Genomic DNA, 25,558 nt, shown 5'->3' with positions numbered 1-25,558 from the left:
CGATCACTCCCACCCCCCCAGACCACCTCCCTCACTGTGTGAACGTGCCCACCCGCCCTCCCCGATCATCCCCACCCCTCACTGTGTACTGTGCCATGACCATCTTCTGACCATGCCCCCAACCACCCTCCTGAACACCCCCACCCCCCAAACACCCCCTATTGTGCTGTGTGAATTTTCTCCTCCACGCTGACTGTGTTCCCTCACATGCTGACTGTGTGACCCCCCCACATACTGACTGTGTGACCCCCCCACATACTGACTGTGTGACCCCCCCACATACTGACTGTGTGACCCCCCCACATACTGACTGTGTGACCCCCCCACATACTGACTGTGTGACCCCCCCACACTGACTGTGTGAACCCCCCCCCCCCCACACTGATTGTGTGACCTCATGTGCTGACTGTGTGACACTGCCCCACCCCACACTGACTGTGTGACCCCCCAACACTGACTGTGTGCCCTCACGTGCTGACTGTGTGGCACTGCCCCCCCCCCCCCCTCAATGACTGTGTGACTTGGGGAGGGGGGGGGGGGTATAATTCAGTCTAAAGCGGTCACTTATTCAAGTCTTGTGTTCTTCAATTTTCAATTGGTGCGTGTTGCGAGCTCCACCTCCCTCAGCCTCCCTGACTGTACAGCATTAACCAGCACCGGCCAGGGCCTCCCTCAGGCTCCCTGACTGCACAGCATTAACCAGCACCAGCCAGGGCCTCCCTCAGGCTCCCTGACTGTACAGCATTAACAAGCACCGGCCAGAGCCTCCCTCAGGCTCCCTGACTGTACAGCATTAACCAGCACCGGCCAGAGCCTCCCTCAGGCTCCCTGACTGCACAGCATTAACCAGCACCGGCCAGAGCCTCCCTCAGGCTCCCTGACTGTACAGCATTAACCAGCACCGGCCAGAGCCTCCCTCAGGTTCCCTGACGGCACAGCATTAACCAGCACCGGCCAGGGCCTCCCTCAGGCTCCCTGACTGCACAGCATTAACCAGCACCGGCCTTTCCACCTCCCTCAGGCTCCCTGACTGCACAGCATTAACCAGCACCGGCCAGGGCCTCCCTCAGCCTCCCTGACTGCACAGCATTAACCAGCACCGGCCAGAGCCTCCCTCAGGCTCCCTGACTGCACAGCATTAACCAGCACCGGCCAGGGCCTCCCTCAGGCACCCTGACTGTACAGCATTAACCAGCACCGGCCAGGGCCTCCCTCAGGCTCCCTGACTGTACAGCATTAACCAGCACCGGCCAGAGCCTCCCTCAGGCTCCCTGACTGCACAGCATTAACCAGCACCGACCAGAGCCTCCCTCAGGTTCCCTGACTGTACAGCATTAACCAGCACCAGCCAGGGCCTCCCTCAGCCTCCCTGACTGCACAGCATTAACCAGCACAGGCCAGGGCCTCCCTCAGGCTCCCTGACTGCACAGCATTAACCAGCACCGGTCAGGGCCGGCTTTTCCACCTCCCTCAGGCTCCCTGACTGCACAGCATTAACCAGCACCGGCCAGAGCCTCCCTCAGGCTCCCTGACTGCACAGCATTAACCAGCACCGGCCAGATACTCCCTCAGCCTCCCTGACTGCACAGCATTAACCAGCACCGGCCAGAGCCTCCCTCAGCCTCCCTGACTGCACAGCATTAACCAGCACAGTCCAGGGCCTCCCTCAGCCTCCCTGACTGCACAGCATTAACCAGCACCGGCCAGAGCCTCCCTCAGGTTCCCTGACGGCACAGCATTAACCAGCACCGGCCAGGGCCTCCCTCAGGCTCCCTGACTGCACAGCATTAACCAGCACCGGCCAGAGCCTCCCTCAGCTTCCCTGACTGCACAGCATTAACCAGCACCGGTCAGGGCCGGCTTTTCCACCTCCCTCAGGCTCCCTGACTGCACAGCATTAACCAGCACCGGCCAGGGCCTCCCTCAGCCTCCCTGACTGCACAGCATTAACCAGCACCGGCCAGGACCTCCCTCAGGCTCCCTGACTGCACAGCATTAACCAGCACCGGCCAGGGCCTCCCTCAGGCTCCCTGACTGCACAGCATTAACCAGCACCGGCCAGAGCCTCCCTCAGCCTCCCTGACTGTACAGCATTAACCAGCACCGGCCAGGGCCTCCCTCAGCCTCCCTGACTGCACAGCATTAACCAGCACAGGCCAGAGCCTCCCTCAGGTTCCCTGACTGTACAGTATTAACCAGCACCAGCCAGGGCCTCCCTCAGGCTCCCTGACTGCACAGCATTAACCAGCACCAGCCAGGGCCTCCCTCAGCCTCCCTGACTGTACAGCATTAACCAGCACCGGCCAGGGCCTCCCTCAGGCTCCCTGACTGCACAGCATTAACCAGCACCGGCCAGGGCCTCCCTCAGGCTCCCTGACTGCACAGCATTAACCAGCACCAGCCAGGGCCTCCCTCAGGCTCCCTGACTGCACAGCATTAACCAGCACCAGCCAGGGCCTCCCTCAGGCTCCCTGACTGTACAGCATTAACCAGCACCGGCCAGGGCCTCCCTCAGGCTCCCTGACTGCACAGCATTAACCAGCACCAGCCAGGGCCTCCCTCAGGCTCCCTGACTGTACAGCATTAACCAGCACTGGCCAGAGCCTCCCTCAGGCTCCCTGACTGCACAGCATTAACCAGCACCGGCCAGGGCCTCCCTCAGGCTCCCTGACTGCACAGCATTAACCAGCACCGGCCAGGGCCTCCCTCAGGCTCCCTGACTGCACAGCATTAACCAGCACCGGCCAGAGCCTCCCTCAGCCTCCCTGACTGTACAGCATTAACCAGCACCAGCCAGGGCCTCCCTCAGGCTCCCTGACTGCACAGCATTAACCAGCACCAGCCAGGGCCGGCCTTTCCACCTCACCTTGACCCGTGTCTCCACACCTCCCCGTTACACAGCAAGAACAGAGCCCCAATCCCCTCGGCTACCCGCCATGCCTGCTCCTACCTGTCTTTCAGTGCTTTGAGCAGGGTGGGGAGGGGGAAGAGGGAGTTTGTGTCGTCAAGGTAACCTGCGCTCTCAGCCAGAGCCTTCAACCACCAGTGGCCCCCCAAGCACCATCACACGAGACGGGATGGCAAATACCAATTGTTCCTCCTCTGCCCCCCTTCACCCCGAGCAGGAGGAACTCAGCCAAGCCGAGTACCGATAGCTCTAACTTTGTCAGTACATGTTAGCGAACAGCTAAAAATATTATTATTACATAAAACCTGTTGTAAAACACACACAAAACCATTTCTTCTTCATAACCAAAGAGGAGTCAAGTCTTTGGAGCCTCAGATCACCTCAACCGGATCAGATTAAAACGGAGGCTCTGAGGTAATTTTGCCGCCCTCCTGAAGGCCTCCGCTCACAGCTGCCATCGACCCTCAGAGAATTGTCAATCACAGATTGTCGAGCTCGGCGGGGGGTCAGTGGGACCCTGAACTCTGGTTACCAGTCCAGACTATCGTGCTGCGCTGTGAATCGGGGGCTGTTCTGGCTGTAGAACTGAGTGTACCAGCGGCGGTGCCTGGCGATAGCAGAGTCCTCCTTCACCAGCAGCGGCTTGGAGATGTACTTCTTATTGTTCCAAATCATCACGTCCCGCTCAAACTGCAAGGGAAAGAATCCGTCATTCGCACTTCAAAACCAGCCACTGTCTGGCAGAGTCAGCAGGTCATCTTCATGCCAGCATCATCACAAACAAACTGACCAGCTAGTTTCTTACTTGCTGGCTTGACTATATAAACACACGCCTGCCCAGCCTCCCTCTCAGCCTCCACAATATCCCAAACTGCGCCGTCTGCTCCCCAACTCTCACCGGGTTCCATTCGTTCATCAATGTTCTCTGACCTGCATTAGCTCCCCCACTCAACTCTGATTCACAATCATTATCCTGGTTTCCAGATCCCTCCCCCATCTTGGTGACGTCCTTCAGCCCTCCGATTCCCGGAGAAATCAGAGCTCCTCCAATTCTGGCCCTTTACAAGTCCCCGGCCTCACTTGTTTGGTGGATGTGCCTTCAACTGCCAAGGGCGGCACGGTGGCACAGTGGTTAGCACTGCAGCCTCACAGCGCCAGGGACCGGGGTTTGATTCTGGCCTCGGCTGACTGTGTGGAGTTTGTACTTTCTCCCCGTGTGTGCGTGGGTTTCCTCCGGGTGCCTCGGTTTCCTCCCACAGTCCAAAGATGTGCAGGTTAGGGGAATTGGCCATGATAAATTGCCCCTTCGTGTCCAGGGCTGTGCAGGTTAGGTGAGGGTACGGGGATAGGGTGGGGGAGTGAGCTGGGTAGGGTGGTCTTCCAGAGGGTCAGTCCAGACTTGATGGGCCGAATGGTCTCATTCTGCACTGTAGGGATTCTATACTCTGTTCCTTGAGGTGTGGGTTGGAAATTCCAATAACAAGGGACTGAGGAGCAGGAATAGGCCATTCACCCCACGCGCCTGCTCCATCATTTAATAGGATCATGGCCAATCGAATTGTGGTCTCAGCTCCATTTTCCTGCCGGCCCCTCTTACTGCTGATTCCCTTGTTGATTAAAATCACCTAACTTTGCCCTGAATACATGCAACGACCCAGCCTCCACTGGATAAGAGAATTGCACAGTGAGCAAAGAAAACGCTCCTCACCTTCATCTTCAAAAGGAGACCCTTTATTTTTAAACCGTATCCCCGGGTTCTGGTCTCTCCCACTGATAAAACATCCCTCCCACCCTCTGCCCCCAGCCAACACCCTCCGCACCTCCTCCCACCTTTCCACCCCCCCCCCCTCCCCCCCCCGGGTCTAGTCCCCTCAGAACCTGATATGTTTCAATCAGATCATCTCACATTCTGCCTCGCTCCAGTGGCTTTAGACCCAGCCTGTTCAACCTCCTTCCATAAGCTGAGCCCCTCGTCCCAGGAATGAGTTCAGTGAACCTTCTCTGAAATACTTCTAATGCATTTATATCCCTTCTCAAATAAGGAGACTAAAACTGCACACACTGCTCCAGATGTGGCCTCTGGATAGCTGCAACAAAACTACCCTATTTTTATATTCCATTTCCTTTTGCAACAAACACCAAGGTTCTATTTCCCTTCCTAATCACTTGCTGACCCTGCAAACTAGCTTTTCCTGATTCATGTACCAGGACACCCAGATCCCTCGACACCTCAGAGTTCTGCAATCTCTCTCTATTCAAAATAATATGTCCTTTTTTTTCTATACGGGGCTCATTTAGCACAGGGCTAAATCGCTGGCTTTGAAAGCAGACCAAGGCAGGCCAGCAGCGCGGGTTCAATTCCCGTACCAGTCTCCCCGAACAGGCGGCGGAATGTGGTGACTAGGGGCTTTTCACAGTAACTTCATTTGAAGCCTACTTGTGACAATAAGCAAATTTCATTTCATTACTTTTCCTGCCAAAGTGGAAATGTTCACACTTACCCCCGCTAGACTCCATCTGCCTATTTCTTTGCCGACTCACTTCATCTAATTATATTTCTTTGCAGACTCTTTATCTCCTCTTCACAATTTACTTTCCTACCTATCATGGAGTCATCGGCAAATTTAGTTACTGTGCATTCAGTCTCTTCATCCAAGTCATTGATACAGATGGTAAATAGTTGGGCACCCAACACTGATTCCTGTGCCACTTCACCAGTTATATCTTGCCAACATGAAAAAAATCCATTTATCCCTATTGTCCGTTTCTTTATAGCTAATCAGTCCTTTATTATTTGTGATGAATGGAGGATTTTAGGAGTATTGGCTTCCAAATATTCAAAGAATTAGAATTAGAATTTATGGTTTCAAAGAATTTACAGTGCAGAAGGAGGCCATTCGGCCCATCAAGTCTGCACCGACCCTTGGAAAGAGCACCCCATCCAAGCCCACACCTCCGCCCTATCCCCATAACCCAGTTACCCCACCCAACACTAAGGGCAATTTTGGATACTATGGGCAATTTAGCATGGCCAATCCACCTAACCTGCACGTCTTTGGACTGTGGGAGGAAACCGGAGCACCCGGAGGAAACCCACGCAGACTCCGCACAGACAGTGACCCAAGCCAGGAATCGAACCTGGGACCCTGGAGCTGTGAAGCAATTGTGCTAATCATTATGCTACTGTGCTGCCCATATGGTACAATTTAAGGGTTAAAAGCCTATGGTTGTAGTGTGTTTGACTGCAGTGGTCATGTTTTTAAAAAGGATTTTGTTTTGTAAAGGCCTGACAGCTTCTAGGAGCCAGAAGGTGAAATTGACCAAAGGAATGTCAGTCTGGGCTAATGCACTTTGGCTTGATAGGGGAAAGTCCCTGGGGAGCTAAGGTACGTTCAGTCTGTAGAATTAATTTGTCTTTCAGCTTGGGGGGGATGATGTAATTGCTGGATGGAGCCAAGGAATGCAGAGACACATTTTGAAAATGTTTTAGAGAGTCAGTTTGTGGAGAAAGCGTTGAAGAGAGGAGTTGAAGTCTGTCCTGTCTGACACTGAGTCCACAATTCTCTCACAGTAAGATAGCTATAAAAGAATAATAATATTTAAAGCAGAGCCGTTTTGTCTGGGGACAAAGAAGAAGCTGAAGCACGCCAGGTGAATCAGCATTTTGAAGATATTCAGCTCGAGTCTGAAAGGGTTTCTAAGAGGAGCCACATCTGATTTACAAAGTGTTACTAAATGCCTTGCTGATTTTAAGATAGATTGAGAGCTGTATGTTTCTTTTCTTGTTGTTTAATGGGAAATTGAGTAATAATGTTTAGGAGGTAATTGAAATGAAAATGGCTTATTGTCACGTGTAGGCTTCAATGAAGTTACTGTGAAAAGCCCCTAGTCGCCACATTCCGGCACCTGTCCGGGGAGGCTGGTACGGGAATCGAACCGCGCTGCTGGCCTGCTTGGTCTGCTTTAAAAGCCAGCGATTCAGCTGAGTGAGCTAAACCAGCTGTTCTTTTTAGGTATGAAGTTAAAAAGTTTAAAAGTATATTCATAATAAAGTTTTGTTTTGACAATACCAAAGCAATATTTGATCATGCAATCACACCTGGAACAAATCATTCTTTCTGCACAGTCTTACAAATAAATCAAAACAGTAGCCTAGTCTCTGTTGAAGTCGACACCATGAACTCCTATTTTGTGTAATAACCTTTGCAAAGTCAATTTATCTAATGCCTTTTGGAAATCCATGTCACCATATTTACATGTTCCTCTTTATCTTTCTTGCTTGTTACCTCCTCAAAGAACCCCAATAAATGAGTTAAACATAATTTGCCTTTCACAAAACCATGTTGACTCTGCCTGACCCCATTAATGATTTTCCCCAAGTATAGCCCCCTCAATAATAGATTCTAGTGATTTCCCCCATGACTCTTAGGCTACCTTACAGACTTCCCTGGAGTTTCCTGTCTCCCTCCTTTCATGAATAAACGTGTTACATTAGCTGTTTTCCAATCCGCTGGGTCCTTTCCAGAATCTAAAGAATTTTGAAAGATTAGATCTCTGTAGCCACTTATTTTAAAACTTGTTAGGTTCTGGGAATATGTCAGCCTTTATAGATAGAATAGAATAATTACAGTGCAGAAAGAGGCCGTTCGGCCCATCAAGTCTGCGCCGACCCTCTGAAGGAGCACCCTACCAAGGCCCAGCCCCCACCCTATCGCCATAACCAAGTAAGTGCACCAAACCTTTTGGACACAAAGGGACAAATTATCATGGCCAATGATTTTCAATTTTTTTTTGTGTGATAAATAAACAGTAATTTTGTTTCAACTTACAAACCCGGTGATTGTAATTATTGGGCCGCCAAGGGCCAAAGACTTTTATCAGAATTATTGGTTAATTCACTTGGTTTACGATCCCAGGATGAGTGGGGCTGGAATTCATTGCGCATTTGCCCAGAGTGTCGTAACATAATTCAGCGGCTCGTCTGGGAGCTTTGGAGCGGTCGATGGTGAAATTTGGGTTACAGTGTAAATTAAAAGAGACACGAGGGTCGGGCTTCTCCCTTCTGGGGACTAAGTCCCCACGCCGGCGGGAGAACCAGCGCCAACCACTCCGGCATCAGCAGCCCCCGAAAGTGCGGAATTCTCCGATCTTTCGGGGGCTAAGTGAACGCCGGAGAGGTTGGGGCCTCTCCAGCCGGTGGCGAAGGGATGGCGTGATCTCGCACATGCGCGGAACCACTGGCATGCACAGACCGACGGGGTATTGTGGCGCATGGGCGAAGATTCTCTTCTCCGTGCTGGCCATGGTGGAGCCCAACAGGGAAGGAGTGCGCCAACGGCAAAGGCCTGCCCGCAGATCAGTGGGCCCCAATCGCGGGCCAGGCCACCATGAGGCCCCCCCCCCCCGGGTCGGATCGCCCCGCGCCCCGCCCCCCCCGAGGACCACCCCTGCCGACTTACCTGCCAGGTCCCACGGTGTGGGACCATGCGTAACCCACGCTGGCGGACTGGCCAAAAATGGATGGCCGCTCGGCCCATTGGGGCCTGGAGAATTGCCGGGGGGGGGGGGGGGGGGCTGCCAACCGCCTCCAACTGGCATGGCGTGAATCCCACCCCCAGCCCGGAAAACGGCGCCGGAGAATACGCAGCCGGCCCTGGGCAGCAGGGCGAGATATGCACCACGCCCCCCCCCCCCCCCCGCCCCCCCGGGGGGTTCTCCGACCTGGCGGGGGGTCAGAAAATCCCGCCCTAGGTTTGTGGTGATATGGTATGATGACTTTGGAAACTGCTAAGGGTTTCGTTCAGGTGAAAGACTTATCTTTGGTTTATCAAAAAGAGCATCGGAAAGATAAGCTGGTCAAATTGGTAGGTGAATTAGAAATAGAGGTACTGTTTAGAGCTACGAATGGAGAGATAATTGAAGCGATTGCTCAACATTTAAATTTGAAAGAAATGCCAGAAACAAAGCCTGGGCCATGGCAACAATCAATAGAATTGGTTAAAATCCAGTTACAAATGAATTGGAGATGCAGCAAATAAAAAAGGAGATAGAACTGAGTGATGTACCATGTCTTACAAACCTAATAGAATTCTTTGAGGAAGTGACAAAGTTAATTGATGAGGGAAGGGCTGTAGATGTCATATACATGGACTTTAGTAAGGCGTTTGATAAGGTTTCCCATGGCAGGTCGATGGAAAAAGTGAAGTTGTATGGGGTTCAGGGTGTACTAGCTAGATGGATAAAGAACTGGCTGGGCAACAGGAGACAGAGAGTAGTGGTGGAAGGGAGTGTCTCAAAATGAAGAAGGGTGATTAGTGGTGTTCCACAGGGATCCGTGCTCGGACCACTGCTGTTTGTGATCTACATAAATGACCTGGAGGAAGGTATAGGTGGTCTGATTAGCAAGTTTGCAGATGATACTAAGATTGGTGGAGTTGCAGATAGTGAGGACTGTCAGAGAATACAACAGAATATAGATAGATTGGAGAGTTGGGCAGAGAAATGGCAGATGGAGTTCAATCCAGGCAAATGCGAGGTGATGCATTTTGGAAGATCAAATTCAAGAGCGGACTATATGGTCAATGGAAGGGTCTTGGGGAAAATTGATGTACAGAGAGATCTGGGAGTTCAGGTCCATTGTACCCTGAAGGTGGCAACGCAGGTTGATAGAGTGGTCAAGAAGGCATACAGCATGCTTGCCTTCATTGGATGGGGTACTGAGTACAAGAGTAGGCAGGTCATGTTACAGTTGTATAGGACTTTGGTTAGGCCACATTTGGAATACTGCGTGCAGTTCTGGTCGCCACATTACCAGAAGGATGTGGATGCTTTGGAGAGGGTGCAGAGGAGGTTCACCAGGATGTTGCCTGGTATGGAGGGTGCTAGCTATGAAGAAAGGTTGAGCAGATTAGGATTGTTTTCGTTGGAAAGACAGAGGTTGAGCGGGGACCTGATTGAGGTCTACAAAATTATGAGAGGTGGACAGGGTGGATAGCAACAAGCTTTTTCCAACAGTGGGGGTGTCAGGTACAAGGAGTCACGATTTCAAGGTAAGAGGGGGAAAGTTTAAGGGAGATGTGCATGGAAAGTTTTTTACGCAGAGGGTGGTGAGTGCCTGGAACGCTTTACCAGCGGAGGTGGTTGAGGCGGGCACGATAGCATCATTTAAGAGGCATCTAGACAGGTATATGAAGGGGCGCCAACAGAGGGAAGTAGATCTTGAAAAATTGGAGACAGGTTTAGATAAAGGATCTGGATCGGCGCAGGCTGGGAGGGCCGAAGGGCCTGTTCCTGTGCTGTAATTTTCTTTGTTCTTTGTTCTTTGTTCAATTACCACGAGACGAGAATGGTGAAACAATCGAGGCTTTATTGCACAAGATGTTGTGCCTCCTGCAGCTGGAACCAGAATGGGAGCAGCGCAGGAGAGCAGACACTTTGATACGCCGCCTGCTGGGAGGAGCCAGCAGGCTGGGATTTACTGTGGTACCTGTAATACAGTGGCAGTACCGTAATACATGCAATGTGTTACCAGTGGTGTTTACCACACTGAGGAGGTTGGAATTAGAGTGAGAGAGGAAAAAGCAGAAGAGAGAGCCTTCCAGCTTAATGCATTGGAAATAAATGGGGCACTGCCAAAATAGTGGAGGGGGTGCTTAATCCTAGAACGGAACCCAGTGCAAATGTTTACATTTATACAGGAACTCCCAAAATCCGATGACGAGGAGGGAGAAACCTTTTTTTGGGCTTTTAAGAAAATAGCAATCCAACAGAAAAGTAAACATTACTCATGCAGTGTAAATCGACAGGGCATAGGACAGTAGATGTGTTTACATTTACAAACCTGATGACTATAATTATTGGGCAACCAAGGGCCAAAGACTTTGGGTATTTCTATAAGAATTATTGGTTAATTAACTTGCGTTGTGACTCTGGGCATGTGGTGCTGGAATTGACCACACACTAGTCCAGGGTGTCGTAACAACGCGGGCAATGTGAATGCTCAACATTTATCAAACCCTTCAGGGAAAAGCATTAAAGGTGGTTTAGAAAGAGAGATTTGATGTGCTCGTGCCCAGATCAAAAAAGCGATGTGAGCAATGCTGTGAAGCAGCGATAACTGGAGTGACTAAAACTTTTGAGGACGTTCATTAGGGCAATTGATTACAAGATGAGAATATTATTTTGTCCTTGTACAGAACCTTGGTCAGGGCTCAGTTTTGGCCTCCTCGTTTGGTGGGTGATATTGAGGAGAAGATGCCGTGAAGGACTATTAGACCAATTCCATGTAATACAACACCTTAATTATCAAAATTAGCTCAAAGAATTAGAACTCTACGTTTAGAGAAGTGTAGGCTTAATGGTCATTTGGTTGATGTTTGTAATAGGAAGATGGGAAATATTGTGGATACAAGACTAGGTCAAAGGCTAGAAACCCTGTGGAGAGTAACTTAGCTCCTGAACCCCAAAGTCTGTCCACCATCTAAAGGCTCAAGTCAGGCGTGAATTGGAATACTCTCCACTTGCCTGGGTGACGGCAGCTCCAGAAACACTCAGGAAGCTCAACACCATCCAGGACAAAGTAGCCCTTTTAGATTGTTACCCCTTCCACAAACTCCCTCCACCACCACCGCACAGTAGCAGCCATGCGTACCATCTGTAAGATACACTGCAGGAACTCAACCTGTTCCCCTCCATGTCATTCAGCATTCTGACTTGGAAATATAGAGCGGAATTCTCCAACCCCCCGCAGGGTCGGGGAATCGCCCGGGGCCGCCGTAAATCCCGCCCCTGCAGTGGCCGGAATTCTCCGCCAGCTGGGAATCGGCGGGAGCGGGAATCACACCCTACCGATCGGCGTGCCCCTGCGCCGATCGGCCTGCCCCCGGCAGCGATTCTCCGGCCTGCGATGGGCCGAAGTCCCGCCGCTGACAGGCCAATCCCGCCAACGTGGTTTAAACCACCTCTGTGCCGGCGGGATTGGCGGCGCGAGCGGGCCCCCGGGGTCCGGGGGAGGGCACGGGGCGATCGGACCCCGGGGGGTGCCCCCACGGTGGCCTGGTCAGCGATCGGGGCCCACCGATCAGCGGGCGGGCCAGTGCAGTGGGGGCACTCTTTTTCTTCCGCCGCCGCCTCGGCCTCCCCCATGGCGGAGGTGGAAGAGACCCCCCCTACCGCGCATGCGCTGGTGGTGACATCAGCGGCCGCTGACGCTCCGGCGCATGCGCGGACTCACGCCGGCCAGCAAAGGCCTTTTGGCCAGCCCCGACGCAGGCCGGCGTAGCGCCAAAGGCCGTTGGCGCCAGTCAGCGTAGCGGGAGCCACTCCGGCATGGGCTTAGCCCCTAAAGGTGCGGAGAATTCCGCACCTTTGGGGAAGTCCGACGCCGGAGTGGTTGGCGCCACTCCGCTACGCCAGGACCCCCCGCCCCGCTGGGTAGGGGAGAATTTTGCCCATAATGTCGTTCCTTCACTGTCGCTGGGTCAAAATTCTGGAACACCCTCCCAAACAACACTGTGGGTGTACCTACACCACAGTGACTGAAGACAACTCACCACCACCAGGGATGGGCAAGAATCCCTCGCCAACAACAACCACATCACATCAATTAATTGAAAAAAGACTGTGTTCCAGTTAAAGAGATTCGGCAGGGCTAGGAGGTGACAATATGAAGTTGTGCAAGGCCAGATTTCAGTTCTATGTCAGGAGATGGTTCTATTCTTAGACAACAGGAAACTTCTGGAACATGCCAACTTCTTGTTTGTTGGATGTAGATTCACCAAATTCCTCCGAGCGAGAGCAGGTTTGTTCCTCGCCGGGGTACAAATGAACTCTTCCTAAGTCAGTGTAAGCGTTATTCTTGTGGATTCCCTTATTTTCCATTTATTTTACTTTGTCGTCATCATTTTTGATCCATGGATATTTAATGGACATGTACCTTTAAGTCGAGCAAAGGAAGCGAGGAACTCAAAGGTTATTAAATAATACTCTGTGCTTTTGGAGATGACGGGAGTGATACAACGGAAAGATTTCTAAGTGTCATTTTGGGCACTTTTGGCGGGGCGCTCAGCCACGTTTGTGAGATCACAGCTCGTATTCAACAGCACTTAGTGCCGAAAATGAGCCCCCACGAGATTCTCACCGTTACTGGTTGTCTCACCGTCTGATTTGCCAGAATCGCGTCTCAGCTTGATTTGAAACACCACTCACTCCCAGTCAACACACGAGCTTCGCACCGCTCAGACCCACTCCTTCGCCAAGGCGACGCCGACCTGGCCAGGCTTCGTGATGCTGGGGATGAGAGTCAGGCCGCCCTGTTCCGCCAGGGGGCCGGGAGCCCAGCAGCAATGCCACCTGAGAGGCTGTGGCTGTCAATGTGGGCTGCAGGGGTAAGTTACCACCCCCCTCCTGGCATCAGTTCCACCTGCCACCTCTCAAATTCTCAAACTGCCCCCCCCCCCCCTTCCCCTCCCCACAGATGACTGGCTGACACCCCACACCCTCCCCACATCCGATCATCATGCTTGTTCCTCAGCACCCCCTTGCACCCACCAGCACAACCCCTTCATGCCCAGGTGCGTTGCCCACATTTGCCACCTGCTTCAGAACCCCCGACCCATCGAGCATGCACCTCACAATGCCCTCTCTTTCGCCCCGCAGAAAATGATAGCCCATAACGGGAAATGGCCAAGACACAGGGGTGGAGTCCCAGGGATTCGAGTCCTCACCCCTATGAGGAATGGGCCCTGGAGCTCCCGGGGTTGACTGAGGAGAGTGCAGTCACCAACAGCGAGGTTGGCCAATGCCGTAGACGTGAGGGTTCACTGTCCCTTCACCCAGACGACCTGACTCAAGTGAGTAGTTTGTGTCAGACAGTGATACTTCCCTCTCACTGACCACATGTCCAATCTATCATGGATGTCCATCTAATTAGGGAGGGTCATCCGGATTCATTCCCCCCCTTGCCACCCAAGAGACCACCTCAATGAAGAGCTTGGGGGACATCACCTTCACAGCTCTCACTCCCACCTTCCCACATTCCCAGCTCTCACTCCCACCTTCCCACCGTCACAGCTCTCACTCCCACCTTCCAACCGTCACAGCTCTCACTCACCACCTTCCCACCGTCACAGATCTCACTCCCACCTTCCCACCGTCACAGCTCTCACTCCCACCTTCCCACCGTCACAGCTCTCACTCCCACCTTCCCACCGTCACAGCTCTCACTCCCACCTTCCAACCGTCACAGCTCTCACTCCCACCTTCCCACCGTCACAGCTCTCACTCCCACCTTCCCACCGTCACAGCTCTCACTCCCACCTTCCCACCGTCACAGTTCTCACTCCCACCTTCCCACCGTCACAGCTCTCACTCCCACCTTCCCAGCGTCACAGCTCTCACTCCCACCTTCCCACCGTCACAGCTCTCACTCCCACCTTCCCACCTTCCCAGCTCTCACTCCCACCTTCCCACCGTCACAGCTCTCACTCCCACCTTCCCACCGTCACAGCTCTCACTCCCACCTTCCCACCGTCACAGCTCTCACTCCCACCTTCCCACCGTCACAGTTCTCACTCCCACCTTCCCACCGTCACAGCTCTCACTCCCACCTTCCCACCGTCACAGCTCTCACTCCCACCTTCCCACCGTCACAGCTCTCACTCCCACCTTCCCAGCGTCACAGCTCTCACTCCCACCTTCCCACCGTCACAGCTCTCACTCCCACCTTCCCACCGTCACAGCTCTCACTCCCACATTCCCACCGTCACAGCTCTCACTCCCACCTTCCCAGCTCTCACTCCCACCTTCCCAGCTCTCACTCCCACCTTCCACCGTCACAGCTCTCACTCCCACCTTCCCACTGTCACAGCTCTCACTCCCACCTTCCCAGCTCTCACTCCCACCTTCCCAGCGTCACAGCTCTCACTCCCACCTTCCCACCGTCACAGCTCTCACTCCCACCTTCCCACCGTCACAGCTCTCACTCTCACCTTCCCAGCTCTCACTCCCACCTTCCCACCGTCACAGCTCTCATTCCCACCTTCCCACCGTCACAGCTCTCACTCCCACCTTCCCACCGTCACAGCTCTCACTCCCACATTCCCACCTTCACAGCTCTCACTCCCACCTTCCCAGCTCTCACTCCCCACCTTCCCACCGTCACAGCTCTCACTCCCACCTTCCCACCGTCACAGCTCTCACTCCCACCTTCCCAGCTCTCACTCCCACCTTCCCACCGTCACAGCTCTCACTCCCACCTTCCCAGCTCTCACTCCCACCTTCCCACCGTCACAGCTCTCACTCCCACCTTCCCACCCACACAGCTCTCACTGCCACCTTCCCACCGTCACAGCTCTCACTCCCACCTTCCCACCGTCACAGCTCTCACTCCCGCCTTCCCACCGTCACAGCTCTCACTCCCACCTTCCCACCGTCACAGCTCTCACTCCCACCTTCCAACCGTCACAGCTCTCACTCCCACCTTCCCACCGTCACAGCTCTCACTCCCACCTTCCCACCGTCACAGCTCTCACTCCCACCTTCCCACCGTCACAGTTCTCACTCCCACCTTCCCACCGTCACAGCTCTCACTCCCACCTTCCCAGCGTCACAGCTCTCACTCCCACCTTCCCACCGTCACAGCTCTCACTCCCACCTTCCCACCTTCCCAGCTCTCACTCCCACCTTCCCACCGTCACAGCTCTCACTCCCACCTTCCCACCGTCACAGCTCTCACTCCCACCTTCCACCGTCACAGCTCTCACTCCCACCTTCCCACCGTCACAGCTCTCACTCCCACCTTCCCATCGTCACAGCTCTCACTCCCACCTTTCCACCGTCACAGCTCTCACTCCCACCTTCCCACCGTCACAGATCTCACTCCCACCTTCCCACCGTCACAGCTCTCACTCCCACCTTCCAGCTCTCACTCCCACCTTCCCAGCGTCACAGCTCTCACTCCCACCTTCCCACCGTCACAGCTCTCACTCCCACCTTCCCACCGTCACAGCTCTCACTCCCACCTTCCAACCCTCACAGCTCTCACTCCCACCTTCCCAGCTCTCACTCCCACCTTCCCAGCGTCACAGCTCTCACTCCCACCTTCCCACCGTCACAGCTCTCACTCCCACCTTCCCACCGTCACAGCTCTCACTCCCACATTCCCACCGTCACAGCTCTCACTCCCACCTTCCCAGCTCTCACTCCCACCTTACCAGCTCTCACTCCCACCTTCCCACCGTCACAGCTCTCACTCCCACCTTCCCACCGTCACAGCTCTCACTCCCACCTTCCCAGCTCTCACTCCCACCTTCCCAGCGTCACAGCTCTCACTCCCACCTTCCCACCGTCACAGCTCTCACTCCCACCTTCCCACCGTCACAGCTCTCACTCCCACCTTCCCAGTTCTCACTCCCACCTTCCCACCGTCACAGCTCTCATTCCCACCTTCCCACCGTCACAGCTCTCACTCCCACCTTCCCACCGTCACAGCTCTCACTCCCACATTCCCACCGTCACAGCTCTCACTCCCACCTTCCCAGCTCTCACTCCCACCTTCCCACCGTCACAGCTCTCACTCCCACCTTCCCACCGTCACAGCTCTCACTCCCACCTTCCCAGCTCTCACTCCCACCTTCCCACCGTCACAGCTCTCACTCCCACCTTCCCAGCTCTCACTCCCACCTTCCCACCGTCACAGCTCTCACTCCCACCTTCCCACCCACACAGCTCTAACTCCCACCTTCCCACCGTCACAGCTCTCACTCCCACCTTCCCACCGTCACAGCTCTCACTCCCACCTTCCCACCGTCACAGCTCTCCCTCCCACCTTCCCACCGTCACAGCTCTCACTCCCACCTTCCCACCGTCACAGCTCTCACTCCCACCTTCCCCACTGTCACAGCTCTCACTCCCACCTTCCCACCGTCACAGCTCTCACTCCCACCTTCCCACCGTCACAGCTCTCACTCCCACCTTCCCACCGTCACAGCTCTCACTCCCACCTTCCCAGCTCTCACTCCCACCTTCCCACCGTCACAGCTCTCACTCCCACCTTCCCACCTTCACAGCTCTCACTCCTCCAACCTTCCCACCATCACAGCTCTCACTCCCACCTTCCCAGCTCTCACTCCCACCTTCCCAGCTCTCACTCCCACCTTCCCACCGTCACAGCTCTCACTCCCACCTTCCCAGCTCTCACTCCCACCTTCCCACCGTCACAGCTCTCACTCCCACCTTCCCACCGTCACAGATCTCACTCCCACCTTCCCAGCTCTCACTCCCACCTTCCCACCGTCACAGCTCTCACTCCCACCTTCCCACCGTCACAGATCTCACTCCCACCTTCCCAGCTCTCACTCCCACCTTCCCACCGTCACAGCTCTCACTCCCACCTTCCCACCTTCACAGCTCTCACTCCCACCTTCCCACCGTCACAGCTCTCACTCCCACCGTCACAGCTCTCACTCCCACCTTCCCACCGTCACAGCTCTCACTCCCACCTTCCCACCGTCACAGCTCTCACTCCCACCTTCCCACCGTCACAGCTCTCACTCCCACCTTCCCACCGTCACAGCTCTCACTCCCACCTTCCCACCGTCACAGCTCTCACTCCCACCCTCCCACCGTCACAGCTCTTACTCCCACCTTCCCAGCTCTCACTCCCACCTTCCCACCGTCACAGCTCTCACTCCCACCTTCCCAGCTCTCACTCCCACCTTACCACCGTCACAGCTCTCACTCCCACCTTCCCAGCTCTCACTCCCACCGTCACAGCTCTCACTCCCACCTTCCCACCTTCCCAGCTCTCACTCCCACCTTCACACCGTCACAGCTCTCACTCCCACCTTCCCACCGTCACAGATCTCACTCCCACCTTCCCACCGTCACAGCTCTCACTCCCACCTTCCCACCGTCACAGCTCTCACTCCCACCTTCCCACCGTCACAGATCTCACTCCCACCTTCCCACCGTCACAGCTCTCACTCCCACCTTCCCACCGTCACAGCTCTCACTCCCACCTTCCCACCGTCACAGCTCTCACTCCCACCTTCCAACCGTCACAGCTCTCACTCCCACCTTCCCACCGTCACAGCTCTCACTCCCACCTTCCCACCGTCACAGCTCTCACTCCCACATTCCCACCGTCACAGCTCTCACTCCCACCTTCCCAGCTCTCACTCCCACCTTACCAGCTCTCACTCCCACCTTCCCACCGTCACAGCTCTCACTCCCACCTTCCCACCGTCACAGCTCTCACTCCCACCTTCCCAGCTCTCACTCCCACCTTCCCAGCGTCACAGCTCTCACTCCCACCTTCCCACCGTCACAGCTCTCACTCCCACCTTCCCACCGTCACAGCTCTCACTCCCACCTTCCCAGTTCTCACTCCCACCTTCCCACCGTCACAGCTCTCATTCCCACCTTCCCACCGTCACAGCTCTCACTCCCACATTCCCACCGTCACAGCTCTCACTCCCACATTCCCACCGTCACAGCTCTCACTCCCACCTTCCCAGCTCTCACTCCCACCTTCCCACCGTCACAGCTCTCACTCCCACCTTCCCACCGTCACAGCTCTCACTCCCACCTTCCCAGCTCTCACTCCCACCTTCCCACCGTCACAGCTCTCACTCCCACCTTCCCACCCACACAGCTCTCACTCCCCACCTTCCCACCGTCACAGCTCTCACTCCCACCTTCCCACCGTCACAGCTCTCACTCCCACCTTCCCACCGTCACAGCTATCACTCCCACCTTCCCACCGTCACAGCTCTCACTCCCACCTTCCCACCGTCACAGCTCTCACTCCCACCTTCCCACTGTCACAGCTCTCACTCCCACCTTCCCACCGTCACAGCTCTCACTCCCACCTTCCCACCGTCACAGCTCTCACTCCCACCTTCCCACCGTCACAGCTCTCACTCCCACCTTCCCACCGTCACAGCTCTCACTCCCACCTTCCCAGCTCTCACTCCCACCTTCCCAGCTCTCACTCCCACCTTCCCACCGTCACAGCTCTCACTCCCACCTTCCCACCTTCACAGCTCTCACTCCTCCAACCTTCCCACCATCACAGCTCTCACTCCCACCTTCCCAGCTCTCACTCCCACCTTCCCAGCTCTCACTCCCACCTTCCCACCGTCACAACTCTCACTCCCACCTTCCCAGCTCTCACTCCCACCTTCCCACCGTCACAGCTCTCACTCCCACCTTCCCACCGTCACAGATCTCACTCCCACCTTCCCAGCTCTCACTCCCACCTTCCCACCGTCACAGCTCTCACTCCCACCTTCCCACCGTCACAGATCTCACTCCCACCTTCCCAGCTCTCACTCCCACCTTCCCACCGTCACAGCTCTCACTCCCACCTTCCCACCTTCACAGCTCTCACTCCCACCTTCCCACCGTCACAGCTCTCACTCCCACCGTCACAGCTCTCACTCCCACCTTCCCACCGTCACAGCTCTCACTCCCACCTTCCCACCGTCACAGCTCTCACTCCCACCTTCCCACCGTCACAGCTCTCACTCCCACCTTCCCACCGTCACAGCTCTCACTCCCACCTTCCCACCGTCACAGCTCTCACTCCCACCCTCCCACCGTCACAGCTCTCACTCCCACCTTCCCAGCTCTCACTCCCACCTTCCCACCGTCACAGCTCTCACTCCCACCTTCCCAGCTCTCACTCCCACCTTACCACCGTCACAGCTCTCACTCCCACCTTCCCAGCTCTCACTCCCACCGTCACAGCTCTCACTCCCACCTTCCCACCTTCCCAGCTCTCACTCCCACCTTCACACCGTCACAGCTCTCACTCCCACCTTCCCACCGTCACAGATCTCACTCCCACCTTCCCACCGTCACAGCTCTCACTCCCACCTTCCCACCGTCACAGCTCTCACTCCCACCTTCCCACCGTCACAGATCTCACTCCCACCTTCCCACCGTCACAGCTCTCACTCCCACCTTCCCACCGTCACAGCTCTCACTCCCACCTTCCCACCGTCACAGCTCTCACTCCCACCTTCCAACCGTCACAGCTCTCACTCCCACCTTCCCACCGTCACAGCTCTCACTCCCACCTTCCCACCGTCACAGCTCTCACTCCCACCTTCCCACCGTCACAGTTCTCACTCCCACCTTCCCACCGTCACAGCTCTCACTCCCACCTTCCCAGCGTCACAGCTCTCACTCCCACCTTCCCACCGTCACAGCTCTCACTCCCACCTTCCCACCGTCCCAGCTCTCACCCCACCTTCCCACCGTCACAGCTCTCACTCCCACCTTCCCACCGTCACAGCTCTCACTCCCACCTTCCCACCGTCACAGCTCTCACTCCCACCTTCCCACCGTCACAGCTCTCACTCCCACCTTCCCACCGTCACAGCTCTCACTCCCACCTTCCCACCGTCACAGCTCTCACTCCCACCTTCCCAGCTCTCACTCCCACCTTCCCACCGTCACAGCTCTCACTCCCACCTTCCCACCTTCACAGCTCTCACTCCTCCAACCTTCCCACCATCACAGCTCTCACTCCCACCTTCCCAGCTCTCACTCCCACCTTCCCAGCTCTCACTCCCACCTTCCCACCGTCACAACTCTCACTCCCACCTTCCCAGCTCTCACTCCCACCTTCCCACCGTCACAGCTCTCATCCCACCTTCCCACCGTCACAGATCTCACTCCCCTTCCCAGCTCTCACTCCCACCTTCCCACAGTCACAGCTCTCACTCCCACCTTCCCACCGTCACAGATCTCACTCCCACCTTCCAGCTCTCACTCACCACCTTCACCGTCACAGCTCTCACTCCCACCTTCCCACCTTCACAGCTCTCACTCCCACCGTCCCACGTCAAGCTCTCACTCCCACCGTCACAGCTCTCACTCCCACCTTCCCACCGTCACAGCTCTCCTCCCACCTTCCCACCGTCACAGCTCTCACTCCCACCTTCCACCGTCACAGCTCTCACTCCCACCTTCCCACCGACAGCTCTCACTCCACCTTCCCACCGTCACAGCTCTCACTCCCACCCTCCCACCGTCACAGCTCTCACTCCCACCTTCCCAGCTCTCACTCCCACCTTCCCACCGTCACAGCTCTCACTCCCACCTTCCACCAGCGCAGAGACATACACCTCACTTGGTGACATTAGTGGACAGGCTTCAGGGGCACAATCTGATGCCCATCATGCAGTTGCTGATGCACCGGAGGCAGGAACATCCAAGCGAGTCAGCAGTCGGAGGTCTGCTGGATCCCAGGACACAGCTGGTTCCCCGCCAGATGCTGAGCCTCTGGACAATGTTCTCCCTGAGCTGATGCAGATGATAGGATATTCAGGAGAGGATGTCAGATACATTCCAATGACTGCATAGCCACCTGGAGGAGTCTCAAGAGGCTTTGCTTGCAGGAGATGCTGCTGGCCATGTTTGGCACTGAGGCCAACACTTTAGGTTGGTGATAACAGTGGAAAACCTGGGGCACAATGTCCGTATCTTATGTGGTGGTGTCCGAGGCGTGGTTCAGTCTGTGATAACTGAAGGGGGTGTCCAGAGATGAGACCTCTTAAAACTGAGTAGCAAGGACAACACTAGAATAGTTCTACATAAATTAGTTTATTAAAGATTGAGATTAACCATTGAATGTATGCCTGGTAATCATTATTGACCATTAAACCTGTATTTGTAAGACATAGGCAGTGATAATCATGTAAACGCTTGCTACAAGCAGTGGCCACAATGTATGATGGGATTTAAGCTAGCTAACTTGCCCATGTTTTTGAGACAAATGGGATTGTGTGGTCAGCAGGTTACGCAGTCAACTCAGTGAACAGTTTTTAATCAGTGCCCCCTGTATCCCATCCTATACAATCCAGGATGTGAAGAGAAAGCCTTTGGCATCCTGCCCCTGGATGAACATCGAGGTGGACAGGAACTCACTGCCATACGTAGGATTAGAATGTCAGAAGAAAAACTTTAGAATGGACACAAGATCCTTGTAAACAACAGGTGACAGGATGGGGTTAAATCATAAGTCATCATTTTGCTTCAAGTAAATTTTACTGGCTAACATAGAAGTGACAGGTGCAAGGATTGGAACAAGTCCAACTGGGGTGGGGTATTGATTTTTGGAAAATGCTATAATTGGTGTGTTGTTATCAGTGTTAGCCAGATTGATCTTGGCATTTATCCAGATCTCTCTCATATGTATGTGAATCAAGCTTGGAATAATAAAGCCGTCTTAACCAGGTTGATGTGTGTCTCCTGAGCTATGTGTTAAGCTGAGCCATAACTAAAAGGGAATTATCCCACGTAAAAGCTGGCTCAATACTCTTGCCTTGGAAACACTCCGACAATGGACCATGGCTGAGGGCCGCGACATCATGTCCCAATCAATGAGGGACATGTCTCAGGCGCAGGTGGACATTGCTGAGGCACTCCAGAGCGTCGCCTAGTCACAGATAACCATCGCTGAGGGCATTGACTGGTGTAAGACAATGGGGAGCAGCCAGGACTGGCAAGGCTAGATAACTCAGTGGCCTCTAGAGATTACTCCCTCCCCAGGGCCCCAAGGGCACTGACAGGGAGGAGAAAGCACCGAGGGCCTTCCACCAAGGAGACAATGGTGGTCTCCCGTCCTCCCGAATCCCCCGCTCGACACCAGCGCATCGCAAGGGCAGCAGGGTGGCACGGTGACACTAATGACACCGGTAGGTCACGGGGCACCCGGCTCCAGACCCACGAGAGGACGTCTGCCAAGGGTATCAAAGGGCACAAGGCACGGGAAGCAGTAGGCTGCCTCCACCACTGATGTGCATCCTGGGGACACACCTAGATGTAGCAGTAGATCATGAGAGATCAAGGAGAGTGAGGATCACTGAGTGGGGGGGGGGGGGGGGGGTCACCATCTGTAGCTCGCGGGATTGGAAATCGGTCACAGTACAATGTTCACTCTTAAAAATATTGCACCTTATGCATGTGAAGCCTCTGTCACATTACCCTTCACAGTGGGCCAGTCTGCAACACCACACCATGTAGCCATCCGCTCCCCCCCCCACTTCACAGTGGGCCTGTCTGCAACACCACACCATGTAGCCATCCGCTCCCCCCCCCACTTCACAGTGGGCCTGTCTGCAACACCACACCATGTAGCCATCCGCTCCACCCCCCACCCCCCACCCCCACTTCACAGTGGGCCTGCCTGCAACACCACACCATGTAGCCATCCGCTCCCCCCCCCCACTTCACAGTGGGCCTGTCTGCAACACCACACCATGTAGCCATCCGTTCCACCCCCCACCCCCCCACCCCCACTTCACAGTGGGCCTGCCTGCAACACCACACCATGTAGCCATCCGCTCCCCCCCCCCACTTCACAGTGGGCCTGTCTGCAACACCACACCATGTAGCCATCCGCTCCACCCCCCACCCCCCACCCCCACTTCACAGTGGGCCTGCCTGCAACACCACACCATGTAGCCATCCGCTCCCCCCCCACTTCACAGTGGGCCTGTCTGCAACACCACACCATGTAGCCATCCGCTTCCCCCCCCCCCCCACTTCACAGTGGGCCTGCCTGCAACACCACATCATGTAGCCATCCACTCCCCCCCCCACTTCACAGTGGACCTGCCTGCAACACCACACCATGTAGCCATCCGCTCCCCCCCCCCCGACTTCACAGTGGGCCTGTCTGCAACACCACATCATGTAGCCATCCACTCCTCCCCCCCCACTTCACAGTGGGCCTGTCTGCAACACCACACCATGTAGCCATCCGCTCCCCCCCCCCCACTTCACAGTGGGCCTGTCTGCAACACCACACCATGTAGCCATCCGCTCCCCCCCCCACTTCACAGTGGGCCTGTCTGCAACACCACACCATGTAGCCATCCACTCCTCCCCCCCCCCACTTCACAGTGGGCCTGTCTGCAACACCACATCATGTAGCCATCCACTCCCCCCCCCACTTCACAGTGGGCCTGTCTGCAACACCACATCATGTAGCCATCCGCTCCCCCTCCCCGCTTCACAGTGGGCCTGTCTGTAACACCACACCATGTAGCCATCCGCTCCCCCCCCCCACTTCACACTGGGCCTGTCTGCAACACCACACCATGTAGCCATCCGCTCCCCCCCACCCCCCCCCCACCCCCCACTTCACAGTGGGCCTGTCTGCAACACCACACCATGTAGCCATCCGCTCCCCCCACCCCCCACCCCCCACTTCACAGTGGGCCTGTCTGCAACACCACACCATGTAGCCATCCGCTCCCCCCCCCCACCCCCTCCCCCCCACTTCACAGTGGGCATGACTGCAACACCACACCATGTAGCCATCCTCTCCCCCCCCCCCCACTTCACAGTGGGCCTGTCTGCAACACCACACCATGTAGCCATCCGCTCCCCCCCCCCACTTCACAGTGGGCATGACTGCAACACCACACCATGTAGCCATCCGCTCCCCCCCCCACTTCACAGTGGGCCTGTCTGCAACACCACACCATGTAGCCATCCGCTCCCCCCCCACTTCACAGTGGGCCTGTCTGCAACACCACACCATGTAGCCATCCGCTCCCCCCCCCACTTCACAGTGGGCCTGCCTGCAACACCACATCATGTAGCCATCCACTCCCCCCCCCCACTTCACAGTGGACCTGCCTGCAACACCACATCATGTAGCCATCCGCTCCCCCCCCCACTTCACAGTGGGCCTGCCTGCAACACCACATCATGTAGCCATCCACTCCCCCCCCCCACTTCACAGTGGACCTGCCTGCAACACCACACCATGTAGCCATCCGCTCCCCCCCCCCCCCCCACTTCACACTGGGCCTGTCTGCAACACCACACCATGTAGCCATCCGCTCCCCCCCCCCCCCCCCCCCACTTCACACTGGGCCTGTCTGCAACACCACACCAGTAGCCATCCGCTCCCCCCCCCCCCACTTCACAGTGGGCCTGTCTGTAACACCACACCATGTAGCCATCCGCTCCCCCCCCCCCACTTCACACTGGGCCTGTCTGCAACACCACACCATGTAGCCATCCGCTCCCCCCCCCCCCCCACTTCACACTGGGCCTGTCTGCAACACCACACCATGTAGCCATCCGCTCCCCCCCCACCCCCTCCCCCCCCACTTCACAGTGGGCATGACTGCAACACCACACCATGTAGCCATCCGCTCCCCCCCCCCACTTCACAGTGGGCCTGTCTGCAACACCACACCATGTAGCCATCCGCATCCCACCTCCCCCCCCCACTTCACAGCGGGCCTGTCCTGCAACACCACACCATGTAGCCATCGCTCCCCCCCACCCCCCCACCCCCCACTTCACAGTGGGCCTGTCTGCAACACCACAACCATGTAGCCATCCGCTCCCCCCCCCACCCCCCACCCCCCACTTCACAGTGGGCCTGTCTGCAACACCACCCATGTAGCCATCCGCTCCCCCCCCCCCACTTCACAGTGGGCCTGCCTGCAACACCACACCATGTAGCCATCCTCTCCCCCCCACCCCCCACCCCCCACTTCACGGTGGGCCTGTCTGCACACCACACCATGTAGCCATCCCGCTTCCCCCCCCCCCCACTTCACAGCGGGTCTGTCTGACACCACCCATGTAGCCATCCGCTCCCACCCCCCCCCACCC

General features: G+C 55.8%; 1 protein-coding gene across 10 annotated transcripts in view; it reads right to left on the bottom strand.

Moving 5' to 3' along the window:
- Positions 1-535: 535 nt before the first annotated feature.
- The window catches only part of zgc:92275 (uncharacterized protein LOC436885 homolog), a 137,756-nt gene continuing 112,733 nt past the window's right edge, over positions 536-25,558 (bottom strand). For 2 of the 10 annotated variants that reach the window (XM_038782450.1, XM_038782459.1), the window contains 4 exons: positions 1,870-3,598; positions 1,466-1,759; positions 1,013-1,257; positions 536-961 (listed from right to left, as the gene is read on the bottom strand). In XM_038782450.1, coding sequence (XP_038638378.1) covers positions 3,437-3,598 — 162 coding nt within the window. In that variant the 3' untranslated portion in view covers positions 536-961; positions 1,013-1,257; positions 1,466-1,759; positions 1,870-3,436. Of the gene's footprint in view, positions 962-1,000; positions 1,258-1,310; positions 1,405-1,465; positions 1,809-1,869; positions 3,599-25,558 lie in introns of those variants that run through there. The other 8 variants (XM_038782451.1, XM_038782455.1, XM_038782453.1 and 5 more) reach the window with 8 other exon arrangements.

Source organism: Scyliorhinus canicula, chromosome 21 (assembly GCF_902713615.1).
Source record: "Scyliorhinus canicula chromosome 21, sScyCan1.1, whole genome shotgun sequence".
NCBI lineage: Eukaryota > Metazoa > Chordata > Chondrichthyes > Carcharhiniformes > Scyliorhinidae > Scyliorhinus > Scyliorhinus canicula.
Note: the sequence above shows the minus strand (reverse complement) of the source record. Positions and strands in the feature narration are given on the sequence as shown.